The sequence below is a fragment of the Gymnoscopelus microlampas genome (assembly GCF_963454915.1).
Source record: "Gymnoscopelus microlampas genome assembly, chromosome: 19".
NCBI classification, from domain to species: domain Eukaryota; kingdom Metazoa; phylum Chordata; class Actinopteri; order Myctophiformes; family Myctophidae; genus Gymnoscopelus; species Gymnoscopelus microlampas.
In genome coordinates this window covers 9187526-9199045 of record NC_139956.1, presented here as the reverse complement: position 1 = coordinate 9199045, position 11520 = coordinate 9187526, and the positions used below count along the sequence as shown (strand labels likewise).

General features: G+C 42.8%; 1 protein-coding gene and 1 long non-coding RNA gene across 2 annotated transcripts in view; one reads left to right on the top strand and one right to left on the bottom strand.

The window, feature by feature from the left end:
* LOC311034360 (atrial natriuretic peptide receptor 1) overlaps nt 1-6281 on the top strand; it is a gene marked incomplete at both ends in the record, with an annotated part of 17482 nt that extends 11201 nt beyond the window's left edge. The window contains 6 exons of the mRNA XM_084042241.1: nt 140-279; nt 854-1006; nt 3350-3448; nt 3956-4047; nt 4609-4722; nt 6267-6281. Coding sequence (XP_083898367.1) covers nt 140-279; nt 854-1006; nt 3350-3448; nt 3956-4047; nt 4609-4722; nt 6267-6281 — 613 coding nt within the window. The remainder of the gene's footprint in view (nt 1-139; nt 280-853; nt 1007-3349; nt 3449-3955; nt 4048-4608; nt 4723-6266) is intronic.
* A 2230-nt stretch (nt 6282-8511) lies between these two features.
* Nucleotides 8512-10988, bottom strand: LOC311035354. The gene is made up of 3 exons (XR_014599703.1): nt 10794-10988; nt 10085-10234; nt 8512-9469 (listed from the first exon to the last, which is right to left on the bottom strand). It is a non-coding gene; the product is annotated as an uncharacterized lncRNA (long non-coding RNA).
* Nucleotides 10989-11520: the final 532 nt, after the last annotated feature.

The following is an 11520-nucleotide window of genomic DNA, read 5'->3' as shown; positions in this document are numbered from 1 at the left end:
CACACACACACACACACACACACACACACACACACACACACACACACACACACACACACACACACACACACACACACACACACACACACACACACACACACACACACATTGTATCTAATAGTGTTTCTCTTGGTGACAGTGACATTGTGGGGTTCACACAGTTGTCCAGTACCAGCACTCCATACCAGGTGGTTGACTTCCTCAATAAGCTGTACACCACCTTTGATGACATCATCGACAACTACGACGTCTACAAGGTGGAGACCATCGGAGACGCATGTAAGACGCAAGCTCACGCACGTGCTCGCTCACACCATAAGACTGTAAAAAAAAGAATGGACACAGTGAACGGTGACAGTGAACGGTGACGTCACCCATTGGTTTGTACAGAGCTGTTTTAAAGCCTGTTTTTCAGCTAAGATCCACCATCTTGGAATTTCCTGTCCCGAAAAGCAACCAGAAACGAATGCTATTGGCTGGAAGGGCAGCTGGGGCGGGTTTTCACTATACAGTATAGAACCTAGAAACACACCCTACTTTATCATCAATTTAGAACAATTATGGGACCATCATTTATGAAAACGCATATAATAATTGAAAGAAGACTTTAAACTAGCGACTGAACGCATAAAGTTTTTATTTTTTATTTTTTTTGTTTATCCCACGATTTTGTAACCCATTTTTTCACCCAGTGCCAATTGCCTTATCATACATTAAAATAATTGTGGAAATAGCAGATCTACAAGCTCACAACGTGTGTGTGTGTGTGTGTGTGTGTGTGTGTGTGTGTGTGTGTGTGTGTGTGTGTGTGTGTGTGTGTGTGTGTGTGTGTGTGTGTGTGTGTGTGTTGCAGACATGGTGGTCTCGGGGGTCCCCAGGGAGAACGGCATCCTCCATGCGTCAGAGATCGCCTCCATGGCTCTGGACCTGGTGTCTGTCTGCAAAACCTTCAGGATACCACACAAACCACACACACAACTACACATCAGAGCTGGAATACACTCTGGTACACACACACACACACACACACACACACACACACACACACACACACACACACACACACACACACACACACACACACACACACACACACACACACACACACACACACACACACACACGCACACAAACAAGCATCGACTTCACTGATTGGCTAACGAAACCCATCAGGCTTTGTGGATTGGCCAAGCTTTTTATGACGTTTGTCCTGTGTCATATAGTATGTGTTTGTGGATGGACTACACACCTTTATAGGACAAGGCTTTGTGGATTACTTTATAGACGTATCGTGGCTGGTCGGTGTGTGAAATGTTGCGCATCACAGCGCGTCTCACAGGAGGTCCAAGCTTATACTATGCCGCTTCCGTGGTGGTGGGAAGCGAGGTGTACGCCCTTGGAGATCTCTGTGACTGTTTTGGGGAGATTTCCAGGGACCAGATGGAGGTGCATGTTTTCTACACAGTCTCTTTGCGCTGGAGGATGTTGCCTCTTGTGACAACTGAACGAGGAGAGCGCCCCCCTGAGGTTCCCCCTAAGTGCTTCGGCCACACAGCTGTGCTAATAGAAGCTATCGTCTACATCTGGGGAGGGGCTAATAGGAGAATGGAGGAGTACTACGACGTGCTTTATGCGTTTGATGTGGACGCCCACAGCTGGTTCAGGCCCGAGGTATCAGGGTCTCTTCCACCTGAGAGGATGTGTCACTCAGCCTGTGTCTTGGAGAAGATCATGTATGTCTTTGGAGGAGCTAGGTGGTTCAATCCAGGTGGTCCGATGAGCATAGTCTCTCCAAAGACATCTTCAAGTTCGACACCACCACAATGGTCTGGTCTTCAATTAAACTCAGAGGCACTCCGCCACCTCCGTCAATACAACACTCTGCCACCATCATCGGGAGAAAGATGTTTGTATTTGGTGGTTTTGCGGGTCAAAGACCTCAGTACGGCCACGACCTCAGTATTTTTGACATTGACACCAACTGCTGGACGAGGATGCCTTCTGCAGACCTCTGGCCAAGATGTGTGTTTGCTCCCTCAGCCTTTGCCCACATTGGAGAGCTGTACTTGCTTAAAACCAATGAGGTGTGGAAATATATTCCGGAGATATCCTCCTGGAAGAAGGTTGAGCCAAAGGGGAAGACTCTGTGTTGGGTGGAAGGGATGTGCTGTTGCACGGTGGCAGATCGTATCATCCTCTTTGGAAGATTCGATCCACAACACGGTGAACACACACATATCCTGTACATCTTAGACTTAAGCCCTAGTCTGAAGACTTTATGCAAGCTAGCAGTTATTCAGTTCAGCCTGGAGCAGTCAGGACTCCCACATGATATCAGGTGGGAACTGGCAAACATGACAACCGACAGCAACTGATAAGAGTTCCTGGAAATGGAACAGAGGAATGGGAAAGATGAGGAGATTGTCAGCCTTAAAAAAATGACTCCTTCATTCAGATGGGAAAGAAAGATCAGCTCCCCCTGTGGGACTGGATATGTCACTTTTCCTTCGTTTGACCAAACGGTCTCAAATCCGGGGCATGTGTCTCATAAGAGTCTGAGCGGCCTGAACTCGGGTCTGAGGGGGAGACCGAGGTTAACGACATTTGTGCCGGGCATCGAATAATGTTTATGCCGGGTTTATGCAGAATGTAGAATGCTGGAGGATTGGATTTGTTTTCTCCATCAAAGTGAATGTTTTTATTTGGTTTTGTGAGCAGTGTTACACAACGGTATTCAATCATAAATGCTACGGTACTAGTGATCTTGTCAATACGCAGAGGGGTCTTGTTTGAATATAACGTTTTTAAATGGACTTTTACAACTCTGTTTCCCAATATGGCAGCTACAGATTTAACTAAAACTAAGATGAAAGAACATATTACTCCAGTTCTAGCTTATCACACACACACACACACACACACACACACACACACACACACACACACACACACACACACACACACACACACACACACACACACACACACACACACACACACACACACACACACACCCAACACACAACTACACGTCACAAATTCAAATCTTTCAACTTTAACAGTTTTTCGGTTGTGAATTTATATCCTATATAATTTGACTCAGACATAACCATTAACAGACCCAATACGCCCATATATAGGTATTCCACTATGACTCAGACATAACCATAAACAAACCCGATACGCCCATATATAGCCATGTCACTATGACTCAGACATAACCATAAACAGACCCAATACGCCCATATATAGGCATGTCACTATGACTCAGACATAACCATAAACAAACCCGATATGCCTAGATGCCTGTCTGTCTATATGTCTGTCTGTATGTCTGATGCGTGTATAGGTCCAGTAGTAGCAGGTGTGGTGGGTACTAAGATGCCTCGGTACTGTCTGTTTGGAGACACGGTGAACACAGCATCTCGCATGGAGTCTACCAGCCAAGGTAAACATTACACTGCATGGATCAACTCCTTGTGCAGTTTTTTGATCTTTTTAAAATCGGACAGTGGTTTCCAACCTTTTTTCCTTGGCGCCCCCCTTTCTTACTTCTGACACAAGCTGAAACCCCCTACACACTCTTGTGCTTTTCAAACATAACTACTTTTATTTTATGCCAATTATTTCCTCCCCATACACTTTTGTGTGTTGTCAGTGTCACTGCTGTATCCTACTGACTCACCTGCCAGTGAGGGGTGCCCACCGGGAGGACGTAGAGCCTTCCTCCTACTCCTCCCACTCAACACTCCCTGCTGACAGGTGCTGCCCCAGCCTGTAGGATTGCATGCAGAAACAATTATCACCCTCCCCGCCTGGCTATTCGCCCTAAACAACTACTTAAGCTCTATTTAAATTACAATACGTGCCATACGACAAATAGCGATGTCAATAGGATTATTAATGGTCCAAACGGAACGTGCAAATACTAATGCTAATGATGATGTTTCATCAGCTCTGAAGATCCAGTGCAGCTCCAGCGCATTCTACCTGCTGGAGGAGATCGGAGGATATGTACTGGAATGTAGAGGAATGCTGCAAGTCAAGGTCTCTCACACACACACACACACACACACACACACACACACACACACACACACACACACACACACACACACACACACACACACACACACATACACACTGAGTAACATATTGTGTATCTCTATACAGGCAGCAAAAGGGGATGTGGTCACTTATTGTATATTTACGATAACTTAGTGTATCTATCTACAGGGGAAAGGTTATTGTATCCTATATATGCCCATATATGGGCTTATACTGATGACATCAGGGATCTCCATATATGGACATAAAAGGGACAAGGACGGACAGATACAGAGCTCTCCATATATGGGCATATCAGTCGGATTGGCGGTATGGATGTAGGTGTGAGGGCCTCGCAGTGTCCCAAACCTCTAGTATTTTATTATAACAGTGTATCTATCTATATACAGGGAAAAGGTTATTGTATATTTTATAATAATATAGTGTATCTATATACAGGGGAAAGGATATTGTATATTGTATAATAACATAGTGTATCTATATAGAGGGGAAAGGATATTGTATATTGTATAATAACGTAATGTATCTATCTATCTATAGGGGAAAGGGGACATGGTCACTTATTGGCTGGAAGGAAAAAAGACGAACGTCAACTCTGATGTGACCAAGAGCACCAAACAAGTAACCACGGAAACAGAGAAGACAACCAAACAAGTAACCATGGAAACGGAGAGAGACAGGAAGTGGGAGGTGGAGAGAGAGACAGAGAGAGAGAGAGAGCTTTATGCATCCATGCCTGGTTTCATGAATGTAGATTAGATTTGTAAATGTTGTCATGAATTTTGTCCTGGAAATGTTTAACGGTATAGTGTAAGACCATACGCTACTTTTTTTGTTAAAAGGTTAAAGCACTCTATTGTGATAGTAATCATTGCTTATAGTGTTTCTTCAGTAACAGGGGTCTTCCTGTCTCTCCAGCTCTTTAGTAAACAGAAAATACAGTTTCAGGTGGCGTGCCAATTTCAGCCAATCAGGAGACGGTATACTCACTTGTTTCACTTGCTTATCCTGAGTTCTCTCTCCTGATTGCATGACATTGGTATCCCAACCTGAACATGTATGTTCTGTTTACATGGACCCTCACAGCACAACAGGAAAGAATGCTACGAATGGCACTAGGTGTCACATCATCAGAAATGTAGTCCTCTACGGCAGTGGTTCTCAACCTGTGGGTCTGGACCCCCAGGAGGGTCCCCACATGATTTGTTTTTTGTTTTTAAGACCTTTATTACCTAAAAAACATTAAGAAAGAAAAGAAAGACCATTACTGCAATCAAACAACCATATAACAACTGGTCAAACATTGTCCAAATGTCAAATAATAACTCAAATAATGTAAAAAAGAGGCAATTAAAAAAAGAAAAGTCGATCTACAAGCTCACAATTGCAAGGCGTTGTGAGCTTATAGACCTTTCACAATATTTATCTGTGGAACCGAGTCAAACTAAATGTAATGCCTCAACTCCTACAATTCCAAGTGCTTGTCAGGGTGGGGGGAGGGGGTCCCCAGTTCAAATATGATTATGTTGCGGGGTCGTGGCCTGAAAAGGTTGAGAACTCTACGGGGCCCTACCATGGGTCACAAACAAAGTCAGAGAAGGATGAGGCTGGTAGGGCACTACGTCAGGCACCCGGACTAGTGGCAAGCAAAATGACACTGTGAGAGCCAACCCAGGGCAAGGCCAGGAAAGGCAAGAAGTGCACCACCTACGTAGATGAACTGCGGCGCGACAGCTTTAGCTAACAACACTGTAGAGCTCAAGACCCTGATGCTAGATAGGAGAGTATGGAGGGTAGCGATTCCTGAGTTGGTGTTGGCTAGACCGCAGTCTCGCATGCCATCTGTTTACTAAAGAGCTCTTCAGGGAGACCCCTGTTACTGAACAAAGACTCCAAACAGGATTGGATCACTTGGAAGTGATAAAACAAGTAATGGAGACAAAATCTGATCTGGAAAACTATAACATTTAAGTCCATAAATGGGTTCTCTCTCTCAATTGGATGAAATTGGCAACCGATACCCGAAAAGGTATTTTCTGTTTATTCCATTCTATTACATCACAATAGAGCTTTAACTTCTTAACAAACAAAAAAACGTTCACTTACTGACTTTTAAAAATACTAACATTTCATTGTGTTTCCATATGATATAAAATCATCAGTGTTGTATGTATTCTATATGTTCTGCTGTGTAACAGAGTTTAGTTCTGTGACTTATAAGTACAGTTATAATATTGTTCATCTGTGTTGTTACGTAGACCACTGGTTCTCAAAGTGGGGTCCTAGAGGGGCTTCCAAGGGGGTCCCCATGCAGCAAAGATTATACCATAGTATTATCATAAGAACTTAAACTACTAGACTATGTTAGTTCCATTGATCCAAGCCGGAAACACAATAAATTGATTGATCATTAAATTAAACATGATCTGAAAATGCACGCGGCCCACCCATCTGAGCATTTAGTGGTCAGATGGGTGGGCCGCCAACACTTTCATTTTCAAGTGGGAGCTGATCCAGAAAAGGTTGAGGACCACTGCTTGGGAAGTTTGGGAACAAGTGGTTCCCAAACCTTTTTGCTCCAGACCCAAAAGAGAAATTTCATGTCTCCCCGGTACCCAAACTAGTGAAAATAGCAGATCTACAAGCTCACAACGTGTTGCGATGCAACACGTTGTGAGCTTGAAGAGCGTCTATTTTCACTTATTCTTAAAATTATTTTTTTAATATTTTGAATTTGATTGTTGCAAATGTTTTGAAGTGATATTAAAAACAAAATGTAGGAAACAAAAAATAAAGGGATATTTAATAGCGGCGCGTAAAAATGGGCTCCCGACCCACTGTTTGGGAAACAGTGCTATAGATAGACCATGATAATCTAACAGCCTCACGCTGAAAGTAAGCGTACCGTTACGTAGACACGTTCTATGTGGCTGCTGCTACGCAGTTATGGTTTATACATAAACAAAACACTGTTGTGGAAGTAAACATACACCATGTTCTAAAATAAAACATTAGCAGAAGACCTGTCTGTTTCATTTGACCTTCTAGAACAAGCCAACCCGTTCACTGTTTAAATGAGGGCGGATGGAGGAGAGAGAGAGAGAGAGAGAGAGAGAGAGAGAGAGAGAGAGAGAGAGAGAGAGAGAGAGAGAGAGAGAGAGAGAGATGAGGTTTCCCTCTGTGCCTCTTGTCTTTCTCCTACAGCTGTGGACCCAACTCTCTCTGTGTGTGTGTGTGTGTGTGTGTGTGTGTGTGTGTGTGTGTGTGTGTGTGTGTGTGTGTGTGTGTGTGTGTGTGTGTGTGTGTGTGTGTGTGTGTGTGTGTGTGTGTGTGTGTGTGTGTGTGTGTGTGTGTGTGTGTGAGAGTGAGAGAAGTGGACAAGAGAAGTGTCTTGTGTGATCATATTCACACAAAGGCCTTTACGCACGCACACACACGTCTGGTTTAGTGGTTTCTGTTAATTAAGTGTCTGATTATACAGAGACTGTGATGCACTGATATGAAAATTAGGACCCATACAAGAGATGGAAAGCATGTGTATGGAGAGAGAGAGAGGAGAAAAGAGAGAGAGAGAGACAGACAGAGACAGAGACAGAGATAGCGAGCTAGAGAAACAGAGAGAATTTGTGCACAATTTAAAATACATTTGAAGAATATGCTGCTATTGTCCCAAAGGTTTTATACCAAGTAAATTCAAAATATTGAAATATTGCTGCCGTTTCAAAGGTTTATCCCAAGCTAACCTTTCTTACCTGTATACAGTAGCCTATATAACTATTCCTGACAGCAAATGCTTATGGTTTTGTATGTATGTTTTAAATTGTTCTAAATTGTAATGTAACTACAAGCTCTGTTTACACGTTCCTTTATTATCTTTTAATTGTACACTTTTTGTTGTGTTTATTTAGTTACACTTTATGCTTTGGCAATGTAAACGTAGGTTTTCTCATGCCAATAAAGCACCTGTGAATTGAATTGAGAGGATAAGAGGAGAGGAGATGAGAGGAGAGAGACAGATGAGTGTGTTGGTTAATTGAATGCGTGTTCACTGGATTTGGCATCAAAGACCTCTCTCAATCTCTCTTGTTTACGCATTTCATTAAGTATATTTACATATCTAAAGCACATGCGCACACACGTGCGCGCGCGCACACACACACACACACACACACACACACACACACACACGTGTATTACTATACTTGTGTGGACATCCACATTTTAGTACGGCAATTTTATGAATGCCATTTTTACCAGTTTTCAATTTTTAACTCTAACCCTAAAGCCTGAGTTGTACATTTGATTTGATTTGGACATGATGTCGTGCACCGAAAATAGCATTTATATAGTACCTTTATTGGAAGGATAAGCCCCTTAAGATGCATCATCTCGTTTCCGGTCCTTTCTTAGCACAAAGGAACGGAGCATACAATACACAAGACAGTACGTGTGTTAGTTTATTTACTGAATTCATCAGAGGAAAACATGAAGATTTGGTTCCATTTGTGCTATTTACCACTTTTCACAAACTAAATTAAATCACTTACAGCAGTGGTTCTCAAAGTGGGGTCCGGGGACTCTCAGGGTTCCATGAGGCAATAATGATTAAATAATTTTAACCAATTTAACCCTAATTTATACATCAGCTATAAAAAATAGCTGATGTAAAAGCTCACAAAACGTCACACGATGCAACGCGTTGTGAGCTTGTAGATCTGCTTTTTATTTATTTTCATCTTGAATTTTTTTTTTTAAACACACCGACACAAAGCTCGAAAGGGGCTCCCTGGTCCAAAACATTTTCAGATGGGGGTCCCCCGGTCAAATACATGTTAATTTGTGGGTGCTTGACATGAAAAGGTTTGAGAACCACTGACATACAGTACCTTTAACAACAAATACAAAGTTTTTAGAGGGCGGAGGAGGAATCGATTCTCCGCCGGCCCTCGTGTAAGTGTCACTGGACGGAGCAGAATAGAAACATTCCTGCATTTCTATAAAGCAGCCGATCTGCAGTGACTTGACAAAATAATACAAATAAAAATATAATACAAACAATACAAATACAGGTGGCCGAAAACGTGGTTAAGTACAGTTATGCACAGAGCCTTGGTCCAACATTTCCACCAAATCTCGACATGCAACGCAAAGCGCAGTGACTTGTAGATCGGCTATTTTCGCTGAATGTTGGCCACCGGATAGTGATGCTATAGGGTTCATGTGGTTGGCATCAGTGCTTCAGGTCTGCAGACATGGACTCAAATCCAGCTGTTAAGGTACCTCTCTCTCCGTCTCTCTCTCTTCAGTGATGTGCGTTTAGTTACTGTGTTTAGTCTCTTGTGTCTGTGAGGAGTTGCAATGCAATCAGGAAGTGTTGGAATGCTGAACACTGAGATGTAGTCTGAGAGAGAGAGAGAGAGAGAGAGAGAGAGAGAGAGAGAGAGAGAGAGAGAGAGAGAGAGAGAGGGGCTACTGTAAATGGAAGTACATTTCATTTAAAGGAGAGTGCCTGAATCTCCATTTATAGGCAGTGTAAGTGACATTTCTTTGTTAAAATAAGTGTTAAATAGCATCATATTGTGATAGTATTTAGCTATAGAGTGTATGTTCAGTAACAGGAGTCTCCTTGTCTCTTCAGCTCTCTTTGCTCAACAAAAAACACATTTTCAGGTCAGGATATCAATTTTATCCAATCAGCAGAGAGAACTCATATGGGATGCAGGATAAACAAGTGAGATAGGAAGTGACGAAACAAAAGAATGAGCATACAGAGTTGGAACTGGAACACTATAAGATTTATGCTGATAAATAGGTTCTCTCTCCTGTTTGAATCAAATTGGTGTCCCACCTGAAAATTATTTTTTGGGATTACTATCAGATTATAGAGCTTTAACTTTTTAACAAACAAAAAAACGGTTTAGTTTTAAAAGAGACACAGGCTTTGTCGAGCGTCTACACAAACACAATTGGCCACACACATCAGTTCATACAAAAGTGAAAGTGGCTAATAACTTACAGTATTCTAGATGTGCCATGTTTAATTGAAGTTGGTCATTGGTCAGTCATGTGGCGAGAGGGCGGTCCTCTTCTCCAGGAGCCAATGAGCTGCTGTCCTGCTGCCATAGATCACATAGACCCATGACAGGACAACTATTGACAACAAGACCTGAGAGAGAGAGAGACAGACAGACAGACAGACAGACAGACAGACAGACAGACAGACAGACAGACAGACAGACAGAGAAACAGGGTCCATTAAAATGTACTCTTTGTTCTAACATCCTGGTCAAATATTTAATTCCATGTTTTCCCTGAAGTATTGTGAACTTAATTACAAATAAAAGATTCAATTAAAGTCTGAATAAAGACTAATTTATGATATTAATTCATCCATATTTAATACTGACATTGTGTGGACATCTGCTTCACCTGAACCCTGAGCCATGGGCTATCTCACTCACTCACTCACTCACTCACTCACTCACTCACTCACTCACTCACACACACACACACACACACACACACACACACACACACACACACACACACACACACACACACACACACACACACACACACACACACACACACACACACACACACACACACACACACACACACACACACACACACACAGCTAGCACAGAGACAGAACAGAGCAGCTAACCATAGCAGTTATCATCAGTCACAGCTAGCTGTTAGCAGCTAACGGCTGGCTCACTCACCACAGAGCAGATCCTGTCCACCGTCCTGTGACTTAAGGTCATCATAATGACATTTAAACGGGTTTGAACCACAGAGTTATATAAACCTCAGGTAAAAGGCTTTTTTACATTGACTTCACTGTGAACAGGCTGAACACACACTGTAGTGTAGCTGCTGAACTACTGTGAGTGAGCTGCTTGTTGTTGTTTACATGGTTTCCATGGTCGCCATGTTTGTTCATGTCTCTGCTGTGCTGGGCTGTGGGCTTAGAGCGCCCCCTGCTGTCGCGGTAGACGAACAACCCACATGAAAAATGAAAACTCAAAATGTGTGTTTACTGTCTGTTAAATCAGGGGTCTTCAACGTGAGAGAGAGATGAAGCAGGGACCCCCTCCTCTATATTGTATAAAATTGTGTTTCAGAGCGAGGCGTTGTGAGCTTGTAGATCTGCTATTTTTGGCTAAAGTTCTCCTTAGAAAAGGGATGCTTGGGTTCAAGTGGTTAAGGTAAAAAAAAAAATCATATCACACAAAAATTTGGCGGACCCCCTGTAGTAACTCTGAGGACCCCCTAGGGGTCCCGGACCCCTTGTTGAAGACCCCTGTGTTAAATCAGTAGTTCTCAACCTGTGGGTCTGGGGGTCCCCACACAATGTTTTTTGGAGGGTCACTAGAATCCCAGCAGACAGTGAGGTGACAATTTAAGGATTTATTAAGCCCTTTTTAATACATGAAAAAAGAAAGAACG